Source organism: Heptranchias perlo, chromosome 29 (assembly GCF_035084215.1).
Source record: "Heptranchias perlo isolate sHepPer1 chromosome 29, sHepPer1.hap1, whole genome shotgun sequence".
Lineage (NCBI taxonomy): Eukaryota > Metazoa > Chordata > Chondrichthyes > Hexanchiformes > Hexanchidae > Heptranchias > Heptranchias perlo.
The window spans coordinates 8334944-8355748 of record NC_090353.1 but is presented as its reverse complement, the minus strand read 5'-3'; the positions used below and the strand labels follow the sequence as shown (position 1 = coordinate 8355748).

Sequence of the window (20805 nt, the reverse complement as noted above, 5' to 3'; positions counted from 1 at the left end):
ATAATGACCAGATAATCTGTTTTAATGATATTGGTTGAGGGATAAATATTGACCAAGACACCAGGGAGAACTTTCCTGCTGTTCTTCAAATAGTGCCGTGGGATCTTTTACATCCACCTGAGAGGGCAGACGGGGACTCACTTTAACGTCTCATCCAAAAGACAACACCTCTGAGAGTAAAATACTCCCTCAGTACTGCACTAGAGTTTCAGTCTAGATTATGTGTTTAAGTTTCTCAAGTGGGATTTGAACCTATAACCTTCTGATTTCAGAGGTGAGAGTGCTACCACTGAGCCACAGCTGATATCTTAGGTAGGAATGCACTGGTTGAAATGAGAAAGAACTGGGAGTAAAAATGTCTTTGTGGACACAGGCCAGCATGAAAGTGAGAAGTTTGGTCATTGGAAGGTTTACAATGTTGAGCGTTGTCATACAAAAGTCTTGGATTTTTTCCCAATTTTGGGTGGAAGTTTGGGGGGCCATCTTATACATGGGTAATTTTAAAAGGTTGACTTTGACCTTTGCCCCACGGTGCCAATGTCATCAACAACAAGCCAGTTCTAAAGCAATATCATTTTCCTGTGGTTTCATCTCCAAATTCCTGTCAAGTCACACACCATCCTGACTTGGACATATATCTCCGTTCCTTCATCTTCGCTGGGTCAAAATCCTGGAACTCCCTACCTAACAGCACTGTGGGAGAATCTTCACCACACGGACTGCAGCGGTTCAAGAAGAAGGCCCACCACCATCTTCGCAAAGGCAAATAGGGATGGGCAATAAATGCCGGCCTTGCCAGCGACGCCCAGATCCCGAGAATGAATATAAAAATAAAACATGTTCCTTTGGGCAATTTGTACCAGGTCCTCTAATCTTTTCCTCCTCTTTGCTCCCCCGTATGATGCTAGGGAAGGTTCGACAATGGTTGGGTTCCTTCCTGTACTTCACCCAAAAGGCTGCCCTTCATGTATTAGCCAAGACAGTGAGCACCAACAAGCTATTTTTGATCACAGGAGAGCACCAAAGCCAAGTCAAAACCTCTCCTCCCTCAAAGTCCACGTACATTCACTTTCCAGCAGGAGTCAATGGGGAGCAGGAAACCTTCTCTGGCCTAGCAATTATGAGGCCAATTCTGGCCGCCCTATGCCCAACCTGGCTGAGGTGAATATCATTTTCTAACTCAACTGAATATGGGTCCTTGTGGCCTGGATATAGCTTGTACTGTACCATGGGTGCCTTTGCCCAGTAAGCTATGGCGATTGGGATCCTAACCCCTTGCTTCCTTTATCATTCTTGCTCTAGTAAGCCTCTCTCACTCAAGATGACACCATGGCCCTGCTGTTACTGATCTCAGTTTCAAGACATGGATGGGTATAGACTCCATTTAATGAGTCTGGTTGACATATGTACAGTGTGAAAGCCCAACAGTGAGGAAATTTGCTACTTCTTCCCCCGTGTCAGGTAACATCACTTAAACTCCACTCAGCACACACAATACAAATCATTCATCAGCAAGGCCCAGGGACAGATAGTAGTGTAATTGGTTTCTCGATGTCAATGGGACCATGATGACCATGGAAACATTTTGTGAATGGCTCAATGATCACAATTAACAAATCGTTCCCCTCCGTTCTCGCCTCTGAATATTCAAGCCACACTGCCGATGCAGCAAAACCCGGAGAACAGTCTGTTTCACTGCAAGCTGTGTTCGCTTCATAACAGTAGAAAGTATAATCTGCTTGGAGTTGCACAACAACTGGAAATTGTTTCTGACCCATATAAGAAAGGCACTGGATGAATAATGTAAAAGATACGAAAACAGCCCAAAGCTGCTCTCACGTTGCTCTGCTGGTGTCTTAGTGCTGCTGGCTGAGTGAGGCGTGCATGCTGGGAGTTGGCAGCAAACCCAACGTGAATTTGATGGATGTGCTGATGCCAGCGGTCGGGATTATTTATTTAGTATACGTGTCAGCCGCGGCTCAGTGGTAGCACTCTAGCCTCTGAGTCAGAAGGTTATGGGTTCATGTCGCACTCTAAAGACTTGAGCACAAAATCTAAGCTGACACTCCAGTGCAGTACTGAGGGAGTGCTGCGCTGTCAGAGGTGCCGTCTTTCAGATGAGACATTAAACTGAGGCCCCATCTGATATACATGAAAGATCCCGTGGCATTATCCAAAGAAGAGCTGGGAGTTCTCCCCGGTGTCCTGGCCAATATTTATCCCTCAACCAACACCTAAAACAGATTATCTGGTCATTTATTTCATTGCTGTTTGTGGGATCTTGCTGTGTGCAAATTGGCTGCTGCATTTCCTACATTACAACAGTGACTACACGTCAAACGTACTTCATTGGGTGTAAAGTGTTTTGAGACATCCTGAGGTCATGAAAGGCACCATATAAATGCAAGTTCTTTCTTTCTTTCTATTGAGCCTGCAGCATCAATACAGAACTATAAAGACAGGCTGCATTTACACTGTGGCTATCAGCGTGAGGCTGGCAACAACTGAGTCAATTCACAGCTTCACAGAACCTGACTTATGCCACCTGGCTGTGAACTGAACTCTGAGGGCTGCTGAGAACTCTACACACATGCGGACTTCACATAAATCGTAACGTTTTTGAGGCCGGAGGGAGCTTTTGAACTAAGGATTCATTCCAAAATACACCTCATAAGTTGAGAAGGTACCAGGTGATCCAAGGCAGCACTATTTAAACCAGCGCACTTGAGGTTTACCCGAGGGGTGTGAGATGGCCTCCCGGAGGGTTCTTGCACTGTCCCCCCCCCTCACATCACTGCACCCCTAAAGAGTGCTGAAAGGTGGGTGATAGTCCCACTCAGCCCTGCCCAGAACAGGAAGCAGTGGCACAGCAAATTACAGCCAGGCGCTTGCACATTCAACGCAATACGAACCAGGTTAACCCAGAGAGAGAGAAAATCCAGAGAAGTAGCAGAACATAACACAGGCCGGGCCGGTCAGCCTGGAGAGAGAATTGTCTGGATTGCCTGTGGCCGTGATTGTCATTTGTGGATTGGTCCCTCAGATACTGTTCTCAAAGTCAAAACGGTCATTGTGGAAATTATATGATATTATGCACATGTATAGATTATATATATATATACACACATATACATACATACATATTTCTATGATATATGTTATGTGCATTTGTATATATTAATTTTATATATATATATAAAATGTATAATAAACACACACACACACCTATATATATACATTCTTGAGCTGTGTATGAAATAGTTCTGTTCAGAGCAGCATGGCGGCCCATTTCCAGCATATCCGGCAGGCTCTGATACTGCAGATTGTGCTCTTCATCATCTGCTGTCAGCTAACCTGGTGGAGACCGAACCAACAAGGACACTGGGGCTGACTTTTCTTTTTATAGACTCAAGTGGGACAATGCAGATCTTCAATGGAAAGAATTCACCTTTCAGGAGCTACGTCTTTTTTTAAAGGGACATTGTCTTTGTGGAAAAGGTTTGGGGGGAGGCAGAGGGTATACCTCGAGCGATCATTCTCCTCCACAATCAAGTTGTGCACAGGTGAAGTATTTGATGTGTTTCGATGTGGTTTTCATCACTGTGCTGCATGTTTGCAGGGAAATCATAAAGGATGGCTCATTAAACTTGGCCCCTCTGCCCCCTCTCCCGGTGCTGCTCGCGCACACACACCTTGTAGATATATTGCCAGGAAATTCTCCCTCCCCACAAACAACACTTCCCCACTTCAGTGCTGGTTTGTTTGTAGAGGAGATCATAATTCAAATAAGAGTCAAACCATGGAGATAAGAACACAGCAGTGGAACTGGGCCGAGAGTGGGGTCTCCTACTGGCCTGCTCTAAATTATGAGGTCAGGTTGAATAAACTTGGCTCATATTCCCTTGAGTTTAGAAGATTGAGGGGTGATCTGATCGAGGCGTTTAAAATGTTAAAAGGATTCGCTAGGCTAGATAGAGAGAAGCTATTTCCTCCAATGGGGGAATCAAGAAGGAGGGGACATAATATTAAAATTAGGCCGTTCAGGAGTGAAATCAGGAATCACTTTTTCACACAAAGTGTAGTGGAAATCTGAAACTTTCTCCCCCAAAAGGCCGTGGATGCTGGGACAATTGGAGCTTTCAAGACTGAGGTCGATAGATTTTTGTTAGGTAAGGGTATCGAGAGATATGGAGCTAAGGTGTTTAAATGGAGTTAAGAGACGGATCTGCCCTGATCTAATTGAATGGTGGAACAGGCTTGAGAGGCTGAATGGCCTACTCCTGTTCCTATGTTCATCGACAGGAGCCTGGGACCAGGCTCTCCTTCTCATTCTCTTGGCTCTTGATGGTTCATGGGTTAAAGGGACACCAAACACAGAAATAAAGGCCATAACTTATAATTCAATATCTTTTAAATAAGATGCATTTCAAATCCAGCTTTTAACAAGTAAGCCTCTTTAAATAGAGGGTTCACTCAGGAAAGAAACACGGTACATCAGTTTCAAATGTTTTCAGTAGAGCAGTAAATCCTGTGTCTAAAGCCCCAATTTCACTCTCAATTCCCCCTTTACCTGACTTCTGAGTTCGCTCTGCTGTGACCTAATGTTCAGCCCCTTGTTCCAGGACCTAATTTCTATCTGCTATCTCTATTTGATGAGATTTTTTTTTACAAATCTTTCTTGACAAATGTTTCCCTGATTCGCTGACACCACATCGCTCCACTGTGTCAGTAATGTCCCCTCTGCTTGGTGTCAAGGATACCTGACCTCCCCCTTGTGATGACCCAATCCTTCCTTCCCAAACCCTCCCCTCGTTGAGACCCTGGCATTTATCCTCACCCCTCCCCTTCTCCCCGTTTAGACCCTCTCTGATCTTTTCCAGTCCCTCCGTTGCTGTAAGCCTTTCTGATCACCTTCAATCCTGGCCCAGATTTTCGAGTTGTAAAATGCTAGCTGGTGAGTTCCTCCAGCTTTAAAGGGGACGCCACCATCATGGAAAAAAAAAATGAGCAAAATTTTTTCAGTTGATTTATAAAGACCTGATACAACACAAGTCATTTTGAAATGCAGCCCCGTGGCCCCCTCCCCCAATGATTCAGTTGGTAAATGCAGTGCACAACCAAGCCTTACAAACACGTTTCGACCGCTTGGCCACAAGGACCTCAGTCAGGGCGATGGTAGGGGTGCGACAATAGACTTTCCTGCTCCTGATAGCCATCCCATGACCCTTGTTCAAAAAGCGTTTTGGCTGAGGAGAGGACGAGGCTAAGCTGAGCTCCAAGAACTCTGCGTTCCTCCAACTCAGGCCTCTTGTGCATCCTACACTTCCATTGGTGGAGGTGCCTTCAGTCGTCTGGAGCCTAAGCTCTGGAATTCCCTCCTTAAACCTCTCCGCCTCTCTCTCCTCCTTTAAGATGCTCCTTAAAACCTACCGCTTTGACTAAGCTTTAGGCCACCTGTCCTAGCCGGATTAGGGCCACCTGTCCTAACCGGATTAGGGCCACCTGTCCTAGCCGGATTAGGGCCACCTGTCCTAGCCGGATTAGGGCCACCTGTCCTAGCCGGATTAGGGCCACCTGTCCTAGCCGGATTAGGGCCACCTGTCCTAGCCGGATTAGGGCCACCTGTCCTAGCCGGATTAGGGGCACCTGTCCTAGCCGGATTAGGGCCACCTGTCCTAGCCGGATTAGGGCCACCTGTCCTAGCCGGATTAGGGCCACCTGTCCTAGCCGGATTAGGGCCACCTGTCCTAGCCGGATTAGGGCCACCTGTCCTAGCCGGATTAGGGCCACCTGTCCTAGCCGGATTAGGGCCACCTGTCCTAGCCGGATTAGGGGCACCTGTCCTAGCCGGATTAGGGCCACCTGTCCTAGCCGGATTAGGGCCACCTGTCCTAGCCGGATTAGGGCCACCTGTCCTAGCCGGATTAGGGCCACCTGTCCTAGCCGGATTAGGGCCACCTGTCCTAGCCGGATTAGGGCCACCTGTCCTAACCGGATTAGGGCCACCTGTCCTAGCCGGATTAGGGCCACCTGTCCTAGCCGGATTAGGGCCACCTGTCCTAGCCGGATTAGGGCCACCTGTCCTAACCGGATTAGGGCCACCTGTCCTAGCCGGATTAGGGGCACCTGTCCTAGCCGGATTAGGGCCACCTGTCCTAACCGGATTAGGGCCACCTGTCCTAACCGGATTAGGGCCACCTGTCCTAACCGGATTAGGGCCACCTGTCCTAACCGGATTAGGGCCACCTGTCCTAACCGGATTAGGGCCACCTGTCCTAGCCGGATTAGGGCCACCTGTCCTAGCCGGATTAGGGCCACCTGTCCTAACCGGATTAGGGCCACCTGTCCTAGCCGGATTAGGGGCACCTGTCCTAGCCGGATTAGGGCCACCTGTCCTAGCCGGATTAGGGGCACCTGTCCTAGCCGGATTAGGGCCACCTGTCCTAACCGGATTAGGGCCACCTGTCCTAACCGGATTAGGGCCACCTGTCCTAGCCGGATTAGGGCCACCTGTCCTAACCGGATTAGGGCCACCTGTCCTAGCCGGATTAGGGCCACCTGTCCTAACCGGATTAGGGCCACCTGTCCTAACCGGATTAGGGCCACCTGTCCTAGCCGGATTAGGGCCACCTGTCCTAGCCGGATTAGGGCCACCTGTCCTAATCTTGGGCTTGGAGTCAATTTATGTCTGATTACGCTCCTGTGAAGCACCTTGGGATGTTTTACTATGTTAAAGGCGCTATATAAATGCAAGCTGTTATTGTTGTGTTGCCTTCTACATTGGTGAGGTGTTGGAGGTCACCTGAGATCTTTGGACACCCCACATTGAGTCAGTGCCTTCAGTCGAGGAGGGGACACTTCAGAAAGAAAAAAAAAACAACTCATTTTTAGAAATAGGTGATATCATGACGCAGGTGACACCTGGTTCTCCCTCTCCAAATAAAAGGGGAAGGTTTGATTAAACACTTTACTGTGAAGACAGTGCCTCTCTAAATAGCACTGAACGATCGGCCTCAAGACAACTACCTGTGGAAACGTGCGAGCTGAGCAGAGAAAGCTGCTATTTCTTTTTCTGGAGATACGAAGCAAAATCAAAAGAATAGAACGGGCCGAGTCCATTCCAACCAGCATCTGACAAATTTGCAGAAGAGCAAATGTGTGACAATGTCGGCAGACTCTCTGGAACCTCTCGCTTTGAACTGTGTGCACTTCCCTGCTGTGACTCTGTTTCCCATGCTGAGTATGAAAGAAACAATGTACTTACTACGATGGTGAGTGACCTCTTAACCTCCCGGTGCGGGGCCCTCTGACACTGAACTGAACCGATTCCACTGAAGCCGAATGCTTTTAATGGGGGAGAAACCCCTCACAGCAAGAGTTAATTGGTCAGCTAATGGGTAGGTAGGTCACTAAAAAGAGAAGGCAGCATCTTACTTTCAGTTTTCACTCATGTCGCAGGAAGATTTACTGAATATTAATCAATAAATGAAGCGACTGTAAGTATAATTAGCAGTTGGTCTTTTCTTGGAGGGGAAACTGCTATTTTTTTCCACTCGTGCTGAAATTTTGAGTCGCAATTAATAAATCAAACGATGAGCGGCGTGAGGGGCAGAGAAGGACCAGCAGTCAAGCAAATTAGAGCAGAATTGTATTCCTCGCAGAGCTGGAGGAGGGGTTCCATCTTGCAGTGATGAGGCAAAGGCGGGGTGGGGGGGCTGCGATCCTGGGTAGAGATGCGGAGACAGCTGCTCAGAAACGGCTGCCGACGTGTTCCGTCACTCGTTCGCTATCATTTCTCGCCCTCCTTTTCTTTAAAAAGATAGAAGTTGGCGAATGAGATGCTGTCATCATGGGTGAGGAGGGAAGAGTCAAAACAGCCTGCCTTGTAATGTCACGTGCTGGGGCATGACACGATGGGGGTGAAATCAGCCTTGGCTGAGAGCGCGGAATAGCAATTATATATAGGATAGCGAATTGGCAGCCCATTGAAGTCAATGGGCTGCCAAGTTGCTATTGCCCATTTTTGCACTGCCATTCAAGAGGGATTTCACCCCCGGGAGTGAATTGTATCATCGCTTGAGAATTTGTCAAGACGTTACAGCATGTTTTTCTGATGATGACTGTGCCTTGATATCCGCTTTATTGTAAAACAGGGTGTCATTTACTGCCACCCTTTGAAAGGGAGTGCTCTTAAAAAACATCCCCGGTGAACCCCCAGCCCATCACCCCTCTCTCTGCCTCTCCAGCGACAGGCTCAATACCCTGTTGTGTCAGTCACTGACTCACAGGCTGACTGGGAAACAAAGTCAAGAAACCCACCCCAATAAGAGGCAGTTACAAAATAATTATTATTTCTAACTGGTGGACTGCTGGTGGCAGAAAGGCTACTGTTTAACTGCCAGAATTCAGTCTGCACTCCTTGAACGGCTTTCCAGAGAGAGAGAGAGAGAGAGACAGAAATCCTGATTTGAAGCATTTTTGTCCAAAATTCAGCATGATGTTGATTTTTAAAATTCTGTAGTGTTTCACAAGTGGGTTAAAAACCAACTTAACTCACAGAAAAAAACATGCCCTAATTTATTTTAATACAAATGTTTCAGATTTTAGTCATTTTGTCTCCAGTGTCCAGGGGAGGGGGAGGTGTGCAACCCACTCAATTCAAATACAAACATCCCGTGGGAGTTCTTCAAATATGTGCATGATTAGATCCTTTTTTCTAATTCAACAGGCAGTTATTTAAATTTGCTTGCCCATTTTTTGAAAGTATTTCTCAGTCTGTTTGGTCCAAATTGGAGAGTCTATGTGACGTTTTCAGAGTGAGTTCAGTGAGATAGCTTCCATGGATGGCGAGAACAAATTGCCATGTAACAATACGTCATAGTTTCGTGCAGAAGTTGTGACTATTTGTTCCTTTCTACTTCCTCAAGGAGATAGTTAAGCTTCGTAACTCCTGTACAATTTACATTGTATCTGTATTACAGTTTCCTCATTCTTTTACTGTTTCATAAATTTGTTTTGCAGTTAGAATATAAATCAGGATCTAGTGTAATGTTATCTTGCTGCTTTACAAAGGCAAGGAAGATCATGTGATGAAGCCAGTAAGTCAAAATAAAGCGAGAGGGGTTCTCTGCCTGACCCCTGGGCACACTACTCATTTATTTAGATATCTGGTCCAGCGAAAGCACTCTCTCGGACATAAGAGAAAATGGTCAGTTAGACATGACCCTGAGCCAAATGCACAAGGTTCTTCTCTCCCTCTCTGCTCTCCACACCAGTTACCTCATTCACCATCCAACAAATCAAGGGTAGTGCTCCACCGACACTGACACAACAGTAAGAAGTGAGACACAGAGGGTCAATTCATCAGTGAGGAAGGTTGCGGAGGGGGGAATAGCATGGATTAAGAACGCAGGTTTCAAGCGCAGAAGGCGCCGCACAGAGTTTTAATGCAAAGAGAGAAAAGGAATTGTTATGATCTGGAACGCACTGCCTGAAAGACTGGTGGCAGCAGATTCAATAGTAACTTTCAAAGGGAAATTGGATAAATACTTGAAAAGGAAAAATTTGCAGGGTTATGGGGAAAGATCAGGAGAGTTGGACTAATTGGATAGTTCTTTCAAAGAGCCGGCACACGCACGATGGGCCAAATGGCCTCCTTCTGTGCTGTAAGATTCAATGACGATTGCACCTGGTTGAGTCTTCACCCATATGAGATCTTCCTTTACATTCTTCTTATCTCCGAGTGTGACCTGTCACCAAGTTATTGTCACTGAGGTCAGGGTGTTTGTATGACATTCCTCTGTCTATTATTTCAACAAACCTGGGGCGTCTTTCTCCTCTTTGGGGTGGAGCAGCAGAAGGGCCAAGTCGCCTGATCGCCCCTCGGACTCCTCTCCAACCTTGACCCATTTGCCCGGTTTGTGGGGGGTGGGGGGAATGTCCTTATTGACATATAGTGGGCCTAGGGTTGCCATCTCTGGATGGGCATATTTCTGGAGGTGTTATCACATGACCTCCTGCCTCCAACTGCCCCACCCCCACACTCCTGCCATTGGTCGCCCCACCTTCCCAGCCAATTAGAAAGCTAATAGACTCTTAATTACTTGATTGGATGATTCTTGACTGTCAGTCAAACAGCCTTTATTTCCATGTCCAATATTCTTGTAACTAATGAACAAGAAAATTGAAAAAAGCACAATTTTTTTAATGCCCCTTTGGTTTTTCTCCTGGGTGGCTCGCAGTAGTGTCCTGGAGATTAGTCTTTAATCCCTGGGGACTCCAGGACAATCCTGGAGGGTTGGCAACCCTAGGTGGGCTCCTGATGGGATTCCCGGCATGAAGAGGAAGCCTGCCACTGTCAACCAGGGACATCGGGCGGTGCTGCAGCACCCAAAGAAGGTCAACAACAATTAAAGGGGCAGAAGAGCCCCAACGAAGAGTCTCGGCTGTGGTTTTCCTAGGCCTCACCTTCTACCAGGTGGTTCTGTGGCACGGCGGTAACTGGGGTGGATGGGAGGGAAATGGGATGAAAACCCGGGCTCCGGTTCCTCCCCCCCCGGCCCCACACACCCCAATGGCATTTACATGTGTCGTGGGTAAGAATGGGGTGGGGGTGCCCAGTGGCCGTGCTGGTGGGGGCAGGGGAAGGGAAATCCAGGTCAGGGTCGGGAGGTGACACTAGGCCTCACTGCCCCGTTTTCCCACTGTTTCCAGACAGGATCACGGAGAAAATTCAGCCTCAAGTCTTTGTTGGATTAACAGACAAAAGAATTACATCGCAATGAATTATGCTTTCACATTGTACCCCCCAGTTTCAACACCTTTGTCCTTGATCCAAGTATTTTTTCTCAGCAGAGGTGGTCGTTTGCAGCCTTATTTGTTACTAACCTTTGCCCTTTGCTCCTGGATCCTACCAATCACAAAGGCAGGCTTAAGGGCTGAAGGGCAGAGGTCAGAATTCATTAGAAGCCAAACCAAGAGCACCTGATTCACCTTCCCTGGAGAAAACGAAACACGTGGCAAAAGAGTTGCTTTCAAAACACACCGGAGATATTTTAACTGCTGAAGAAAATCCGAGCAAAGTGTTAATGAGGCAGCATTCAGTGCAACTCCAAGCAAAAGTCTTAAGTTGTGACAAGGCTGCACGTTCAAACATAATTTATGGATCTGGAAAAGCTAACGTGTGTGAGGTATTAATTCAGAGAGACGCACTGCACTGGCAATCGTCCTGTGAGCAAGCACGCAAGCTGACAGAAGCTGCCTGCTTCTGATTGCAGCTCTGCATACATTTCTGGCGTTGGATTTAAATGCAGAGTGGTTGATTGATGACTCTGAGCATTGCATGCTGCCTTTCGAAGCAAGGCGGAGGATATCTGGACCTGCGGCGGTGTGTGCTATCCGGCAGTTGGCTGTGATCTCCCAGCTTGGAGAGGGGATAGATCAGAGGCCAGATGCTGCATTTAGCTGCAGTGTGATTGCCGTGCTGGGGAGATGGAGGCACGGGCGTTCGTGAAGGAGAGGCTTGGCGATGAAGCAGGACTGACCCTGGCTGGGGAAGAGCAGCAGCAGGAGATTATCTGAGGAAGGCTGTTTGGGGGAGGTGGGGGTGGGCATTATCCATTGGAGCTGCATGGCAATCAGACGACTGCGAGCTGTTATGAAACGTATCTGTCTCTGTGCTGCCTCTTTCTCAGTATGTTTTCTTTCTCTCTCTTTTATATTTTCATCCTCCTCGCATTCTCCCTACTGCATTCAGCCATGGTTGTATAGAGAGCACTGACGCTGCATCGCATTAATCCAAACCACCTCCTTTAAAACCCCACTTGCTGTCGGTGAAGTTGCGTTCATTCAGCAGCTGGTGGGAAGAAAGCGGAAATCTCCAGAGTTTAATCTGTATTTCAGACCAGAACAACTACAGCTGTTGTTAATAACAGCCTTTGTGGTCTGTGGTGCTGTGGTTTTACAGATGTGTAAAAAAACCAAAAGTACAAGTGACTGGCCCCTTTAAGGGACAAATAGTTGGCCGTACTTTCTTTATCCGCTGATGAAAACTATCTATGGAATATCCCTTTGGATTGTTGCCGTTGTGTATCGTAAATTAGAGGGTGGTCAGTGTTTGTTCACAGCACCCTATGGTGTTAAACAGGAGGTGTCATCGGAAGTGATGTTATCATTCAAATGTTTAACCCGCGTGTATCAGATTCCTCTCTCCGAGGGTTAAAATAGCAGAGAGAGGAATTTGTTATGTGTGCTGAGTCTGACAGCATCGCCAGCAGTCATTTCCCCATTTTAGTGTAAACTGCTCTCCCTATATCGAGGATATCAGGGGCAAAGGTACAAATAAATACAATCGTTCCATTAAAAGCGATATGCAGGGCCATTTGCTGCTATTTCTATTTTTGTTTCGCTGGCCCCTCTCCTGACCCTGATGGTGCCAATTGCCATCCTCAGGCCTCCTGAGTGTCAGGAAGAGTATTGCTCTGCCAGTCTCTGCTCACCATCGCCCCCTGATGGCACGGCTGAACTTGGCATTGCCTGTTGGATGGCCGACAGGTGCCTGAAACTGGCCAGGTTGTCTCTGCCGGTTTTCTCCCTCCTCCTGGAGTCCTGCAGGTGTCACGCCTGAGATCGGGCACTCGCTGGGCGGGAAATCAGGAGGGCAAGCTCATCTCATTCCTAACAACAGGCTGCGGCCAGGGAGAACTGTAACAGAGACAGAAAGGTCGGGAATCGGAGACTAGTGTTTGCTGGAATTTGCACCGAGATACAAATGAGAAACAGAATTCCTGTGGCCTAATGCATTAGCACAGCTGCCGGTCAACAATGCTACGCTTAAATATCTGCGTGACGAGGATAGTGATCTGGGTGACAACTCTATATGGGAGAGAGTCCCACAGGCAGGAGAGGTGATATGTGAAGCTTGAGCGTTATTTGGATAAGGTGTAAATACTGTATGTACGGCGATCTTCATAAAATAACCCACAAAATTGGAATCTCCTCCCAGTGGGAGGACCTCGGCGGAAAAGAGGGCTTTACAGAAACAGGGAGAAGCAACTGCCATGTGCGTAATATATACGAAATATTACAGCATTATTTTGTCTAGAGGTTTGAAGAAATTTTAAGAGAAAAATCACAAGATCGGTTTGGATGAGGAAGGACCCTTCAGCCCACTTGACCTCATCGTCCCCAAATACAAACCCCTCCCACCTTCTCATGGCATTATACAGCTCTTTCTTAAATGAGTCTAGTGTCCTTGCATCGACCATCCTTCCTGCCAATACACTGCAGCTGTTCAGCACCATCTGTGTGTGGAGATGCCTCTTAACATTGGTGTCTCCGCCCCTGCCTCAGCTCATCTGCTGCTGAAACCCTCATCCATGCCGTTCTTACCTCTAGGCTCGACTATTTCGCTGCTCTATTGGCCAGCCTCCCACCTTGCACCCTTCGTAAAATTGAGTTCATTTAAAAGTCTGCTGCCCGTCCTAACTTGCACCAAGTCCAGTTCCCCCATCAACTCTGTGCTTGTTGATCTACATTGGCTCCCAGTCTGGCAACTCTCAATTTAAAAATTCTCATCCTTATTTTTAAATCCTTCCATGGCCTCGCCCCTCCCTATCTCTGTAACCTCCTCCAGCCCCACAACCCTTTGAGATCTCTGTGCCCCTCCAATTCTGGCATCTTGCACATTCCCGATTTTAATCGCTCCACCATTGGTGGCCATGGCATTAGCTGCCTAGGCCCTAAACTCTGGAATTCCCTTCCTAAACCTCTCTACTTCTCTCTCCTCCTTTAAGACGCTCCCTAAAACCTACTACCTGTCCTAATATCTCCTTATGTGGCTCGGTGACAAATTTTATTTGATAAAGTTCCCTGGAATATTTTGCTACGTTAAAGGTACTACATAAATGCAAGTTGTTGTTGTTGTTACCCAATTCTTTCAAGCGGCCCTGCCCAATTTCAGGTGAGATCACAGAGAAGAATAACAGCTTGGGCATCTTACTGCATCTTTTTTTTTGCTTCAATGTAGTCTTTAATCCATAAATAAATCAGACCATGTAGTTTTAGCCTGTACACAGTGGTGTAGCAGTGTGTTATTTTTCTGCCATATGAGATGATGGAAGAGATTTACCTTGATTCAGTGCTAGTTGTTAAACCAGGGTGACATTAATCCATAGCTTTCAGTTCAGAAAAGACTTGGGGTGGAACTTCCATCTTTGGCGGGGACATAAAGCTGGCAATGTTGAATCGGCTGTCCATTGTACCCTGCCCAGTGTTTCTTTCCATCAACTTCAATCAAAGAATCGTCGAATCATACTGCAGAGAAGGAGGCCATTTGGCCCATCATGCCTGTGTCAGCTCATTGAAAGTACTACCAATTAGTTCCACTCCCAGCTCTTTCCCCATAGCCCTGCAAATTTTTCCTTTTCAAGTATTTATCCAATTCCCTTTTGAAGGTTACTATTGAATCTGCTTCCACCGCCCTTTCAGTGCATTCCAGATCAGAACTCGCTGAGTAAAAAAAATTCTCCTCATCTCCCCTCTGGTTGTTTTGCCAATTACTTTCAATCTGTGTCCTCTGGTTACTGACCCACCCACCAGTGGAAATGGTTTCTCCCTATTTACTCTATCAAAACCCCTCATAGTTTTGAACACCTCTATTAAATCTCCCCTTGACCTTCTGTGCTCTAAGGAGAACAATCCCAGCATCTCCAGTCTCTACATGTAACTGAATGATACCTCATCCCTGGTACCGTTCTAGTAAATCTCTCTGCACCCTCTCCAAGGCTTTGACATCCTTCCTAAAGTGGTGAGGCCAGAATTGGAAACCATACTATAGAATCAGGGGAGGGCGGGAGGAGTTGTATAACTGTCGGCCGATCCAATATCACTCATTTTTTATGCCCTGCTGCAGTTGAAAGTTCCACCACGGACTTATAGAAACTGTGATCTAGACAGAAAAATGTTGGGAAGAGTCTGTAGGAGGAGCATCCGCGATGCCAGCTGTGACTCAGTGGGTAGCACTCTCGTCTCTGAGTCAGAAGGTCATGGGTTCATAGTCGCACTCCAGAGACTTGAGCACATAACCTAGGCTGACATTCCAGCGCAGTACTGAGGGAGCACTGCACCATTGGAGGTGCCATCTTTTGGATGAGACGTTAAACCGAGGCCCCGTCTGCCCTCTCATTTGGACGTGGCACTGTTCAAGAAGAGCAGGGGAGTTCTCCCCGGTGTCCTGGCCAATATTTATCCTTCAACCAACATCACTGAAACCGATTATCAGGTCATTATCACATTGCAGTTTGTGGGATCTTGCTGTGTGCAAATTGGCTGCTGCATTTCATACATCACAACAGAGACTACACTTCAAAAAGTACTTCGGTGGATGTAAAGCAGTTTGGGACGTCCTGAGATTGTGAAAGGTGCAATATAAATGCAAGTCTGTCTTTCTTTAATGACCCTGCTTCTTTTCAGAGCCAGGACTGGAGTAAATATGACGAGAAGCTGCTACAGGCCGTGGATGGCAGTGACCCTGAGAAAGTGGCCTCGCTCCTCAACAAAAGGACTCTTCTCACCACGAAGCTGGACACGGAGGGCCGATCAGCGTGAGTCCGGAATTATCTTGCTGCATTTGAAGAGGCGTTTTGTGAAAAATTGTTGGGCCCAATTACACTCCAGTCAACAACATAAAAAAGGTGGAGGTTGGGGGGAGGGGGGGCGGAGGGGGTGGAACTTGGTGTTTTAACATAAACAAAGGTGAACCAGGCCTGGTTTTCTCTGTGATTACCAGCCCACCAATCGTGTTCTCATGTTTGAGAAGCTTCATGCTCACATGTTAACAAGCCCTTAATAAGAGAAAAAAAATGGCGGCCGACCATCTAGCGGGAGGAGCGGGGCGGGGCGTGATTTGGCACCAGGAGCAGGGGCTACTTACCCTGGGTGTTTTTGCTCCTGAGCCTCTGTCAGAACCTGGTAACTGATACGTCGAGTGAGTAGAGCCTTAAGGACCTCCATGAGGATCTTGTGAAGACTCCAGAAGAATTAATCTTTTTTTTTGGTTACAGCCAGAGCATCTCCCGGGCTCAGGGGGTCCGATCGAACGATTTCTTGAGTTCGGGGGGAGGGGGGAGAAGGAGTTCTGAGCACTCCACACCGCCAAATGTGTTACAAGGTGGATGTTTCCATTGGCATTGGGCAAGTGGGCACTGGAGGTGGCTTTAGCGTCCTCCTGCCTCGTGCTGATGAGGTGCCCTTTTGATGACCCTGTAAACTCAAGCAGGGTCAGCAGTGGTGGGTTTGGATCTGGCCGTTTAAATGTCCCCACTCTGATTTCCTCTCTCTCTCTCTGATGAGGCACCTGCTCCATGCTGAATGGGGGTCATTTTGACTTTGTGTGATAGTGTAAAACAGGTGATAGCGAGTCGGCAGCCTGTTTTACATCTCTCCCCATTTAAATCAACGGAAATAAAAATTGAATGAGATGTAAAATGGGCTGCCCACTCGCTCTCACCCATTTTACACTGTCGATCAAGGTTAAAATTACCCCCACTGTGTGCGACATTATTAACAGGGGTGTTAACACAATTGTACGAAATTCTGTTGTCTGCTGTTTTAACAAAGGCATTTAAACCACTCAGAATAAACAGGTCACCCTGCTCATTAAAATAGGCGACAAAAAGAATTCTGTGCGAACGTATTGAGCTGTTAATATGAACAATATTAATATCATACTGTGACTTCTACCCCAAAGACCGGATTGTCAGTCAAAGATTCAGCTGGAAATCCTTGCAGACAATGATTTGAGAACTCACAGCGTATGCCAGCGTATTATTGACTCAGAGTTAAATAATCAATATTTTAATGGCTCCTGAACCTTTCTGCATTTCCCTCTGAGAGTACCAGTGAGAGAACTGGCTCATTCATCTTTTGCTGCACTCCTGTATTTATCAACATTTAATGACAGTCACATTCGCATCAGGGATTGTACTTTGCACAAAACTAGGATTACTGGGATTGTTCCCCTTAGAGCAGAGAAGGTTAAGGGGAGATTTAAAAGAGGTGTTCAAAATTATGAGGGGTTTTGATAGAGTAGACAGGGAGAAATTGTTTCCACTGGCAGAAGGACACAGAATTAAGTTAATTGGCAAAAGAATCAGAGGGGAGATAAGAAGAAATATTTTCACTCAGCGAATTGTTATGTTCTGGAAAGCCTCAGAAGCAGATTCAACAGTAACTTTCAAATGGGAATTGGATATATCCTAAAAAGAAAAAATTGCAGGGCTATGGGGAAAGAGCAGGGGAGTGGGACTAAATGGATAGGTCTTTCAAAGGATCAGCACGGGTACGATTGGCTGAATGGCCTCCTTCTAAGATAATTGGCAAACTCTAAAACCACGGGCCTTTGGTTTGGGCCACACAGGCAGAACAGAAAACAGTCAACAGAATATTCCAGACAAAACGTCTCCAGGTAACATCTGGCAGTCAGTTGGCTGGAATGAATGGAAGGATCAGAATGAGGTTGATGGTGATCTTTAACAAAGTCACAAGGGTAATCTGAGTGTCGCTGAGAGGAGATAAGACCCTGTAAGCTGAATTTTGGGAATGGCAAGCTTGCAAATGTCTTACAGGTTGCTCACCACGGGTGTCGCCGGCAAGGCCAGCATTTATTGCCCATCCCTAATTGCCCTTGAGAAGGTGGTGTTGAGCCATTGCACAGAAGGAGGCCATTCAGCCCATCTTACCTGTGCCGGCTCTTTGAATGAGCTATCCAATTGCATCCACTCCCCTACTTTTTCCCCATAGCCCTGTAAATTTTTCCTTTTCAAGTATATATCCAGTTCCCTTTTGAAAGTTATTATTGAATCTGCTTCCACCCTCTCAGGCAGTGCATTCCAGATCAGAACAACTCGCTGCGTAAAAAAAGTTCTCCATCTCTCCCCCCTCTCTTTTGCCCTCTGGTTACTGACCCTCCTATCAGAGAAACAGTTTTCCCTTATTTACTCTATCAGAACTCCTTATAATTTTGAACATCTCTATTAAATCTCCTATTAATCTTCTCTGCTCTAAGGAGAACAATCCCAGCTTCTCCAGTCTCTCTACATAACTGAAGTCCCCGATCCCTGATATCATTTTAGTAAATCTCCAAGGCCTTGACATCCTTCTTAAAGTGTGTTGCCTAGAATTGGACACAATACTCCAGCTGAGGCCTAACCAGTGATTTATAAAGGTTTAGCATAACTTCTTTGCTTTTGTACTCCATGCCTCTGCCATTAATTCAGCTGCTCTGCCCACCTCTACCTTAGGTACCACCTGGCAGCAATGAAGGGTCATGTGGACTGTCTGGAGGTCATCCTGGCGCACGGGGTGGACGTCACCGCACTGGACGGGTCAGGTAAACATTTCACACTCAAAGGGTTTTCTGGACTTTCTTCTACTGAGATGGAGCCTTAAGATCTGGGGGTTCAATTTCTGAGGGGGGTGGGTTCTGCCGATTGTCCGTCATAACGCTTACACTGTTTCTCCGGGGTCTCCGCAGATCTTGCGCCCAAGTTACGGTGGATGATCGGGAGAACTCAAGTGGAAATTCAACCCCCTGCTGTAAAAGTCACCATTGGTTGACGTTACCAAATCTGCTTATCATTGAATTATATTGGTTCGGCTTCAAGTTTCTGCTAAAATTCATTTGCATGATCACAAACGTAAAATCTTCCATGGATCAGTGCAATCGGGCAGCGTAATAGGACGTAGTTGTTTCTTTTTTTTATTTCCACTAAAAAGTATTGCTTGTTGTATTTAAGAGTGGTAAACTGGGGCAGTTTTATTAATACGGCTAAAAATGGGTTTATCAACAAAAATAAGCATTTTTAACAAAGGGTGTCCAGTCCTCCATCTGTGAGTAATCTGATTTAAAAATCACTGAAAATGACAAACAAACAATACTGAACCATTTAATAGTTTCATTGGTGTACACTGGTAAGTTTCTTAATAAAATAAATATTTTTTGATATGAGAAGGCTTTTAAAACGTACTTACTGATTGCAATTGGGAGATCCTTCCCGAACCAGCACAATGGGCGGAATTTCGGAATTTCACCCTGGGGGGTGTGACCAGTTTGTGGGCGGGGCCTGATTCGGGCAAATTGAATCTTGAACCACCGTAAAAGATCGCAGTAAACACGAGTGTAATGGCTTTGGGCGTAACTCACTTGCGTTTAAAATTCCTCGATCGTTTGCGCTGGTTCGGGCGACTCTGAGCGGGTTGCGCTGATATAACCAACGGGAACGAGCGGAAACTCGGCCCCCAGATGTTTTATTTTCAGACGATGCTATGTGGGAACGAACTCCATTCCCTTTGTCTGATGTGTGTGTCTGGTTGCAATCTAGGGTTGAATGCGCTTCATTTGGCAGCGAAGTATGGCCACCATCAGTGTGTGAAGAGACTTCTCCAGGTATGAGCACTCCGGGGTAATCCTTCTTCATATTAAAGCAGCGGTTCAGGGGTCCCAGTCTCAGAAGGGGAAACACCGCAGCAAACCTGTAATCTCTTGTTATTCTCAGATATTCCCCTTCCGTCATCGCATGCGGACTTCTGCTCCAGGAGGAGGGGAACCGGAAAGTGCTTTGGATGGATGGCATCAGCCCACCTTCGACTGGGCCCTAGCAATGAGGCTGGGAGCTTGCTAAGGATGGCCCAGGAATTATTATCCCATTCACATCCTTTTTACGTCCGATATTCTGGAATTGGTGACAATCAATTGTGACCAATTCATAAATCTCAGTGCCGCTCACCTTGACCCTTGTGTCACAATCGTTGCTGAGGTCTGCCATCTATTTCAGGCCCACAGACAGTGCCGGGTTGTAAATCGATCAGATGGATTCCGTCCTCGTTCCTCTATTTGCGTCAGCTCATTCTAAACTCTGCTGCCCGTATACTGTCTCGCACCAATTCCCATTCACCCATCATCCCTGTGCTCGCTGACCTACATTGGCTCCTGATCCGGCAACACCTCGGTTTCAAAATTCACATCCTTGTGTTCAAATTCCTCCATGGCCTCGCCCCTCCCTATCTCTGTAACCTCCTCTAGCCCTACAACCCTCCGAGATCTCTGCGTTCCTCCAATTCCTGCTTCTTGCGCACCCACAATTTCTTTCACCCCACCATTGGCGGACGTGCTTTCAGCTGCCTAAGCCCTAAGCCACGGAATACCCTCCCTAAACCTCTCTACCTCTCTATCCTCCATTAAGTCACTCTTTAAAACCCGCCTCTTTGACCAAGCTTTTAGTCACCTTTCCTAATATCTCTTTATGTGGCTCAGTATCAAATTTTGCCTGATAACGTTCCTGTGAAACGCCTTGGGACATTTTACTACGTTAAAGTCGCTATATAAATGCAAGAAGTGTTGTTGTTGACAGTGATGGATCAGACCTCACCTTGTCCACTGACCTCTGTTGGAGACTCGAGGAATCCCTTTTTCCATTGTTTGGAGTTCACAGATGTACAGATTGGTTGGGCATATAAAGCCCGAGGGGCAATGTGCTGCTCTTGTTGCTCACAACTGGCTAACTGCAAGAGTGGGCCCCTTGCTCAATTCTCATTTCCATTGATTTCGAGTGTTTAAGATGATTAAAGGATTTGATCAGGTAGATAGAGAGCATCTATTTCCTCTGGTTGGGGAGTCCAGAACAAGGGGGCACAGTCTTAAAATTAGAGCTAGGCTGTTCAGGGGTGATTTCAGGAAGCATTTCTTCACACAAAGGGTAGTGGAAATCTGGAACTCTCTCCCCCAAAAATCTGTTGAGGCTGGGGTCA

General features: G+C 46.8%; 1 protein-coding gene across 1 annotated transcript in view; it reads left to right on the top strand.

Annotated features, from left to right (window-relative positions):
• Window positions 1–10335: 10335 nt before the first annotated feature.
• The window catches only part of ankrd24 (ankyrin repeat domain 24), a 63241-nt gene continuing 52771 nt past the window's right edge, over window positions 10336–20805 (top strand). Inside the window, exons 1-5 of the mRNA XM_067968271.1 lie at window positions 10336–10398; window positions 11626–11696; window positions 15474–15602; window positions 18300–18388; window positions 19380–19444. Of these exons, the coding sequence (XP_067824372.1) occupies window positions 10336–10398; window positions 11626–11696; window positions 15474–15602; window positions 18300–18388; window positions 19380–19444 (417 nt within the window). The remainder of the gene's footprint in view (window positions 10399–11625; window positions 11697–15473; window positions 15603–18299; window positions 18389–19379; window positions 19445–20805) is intronic.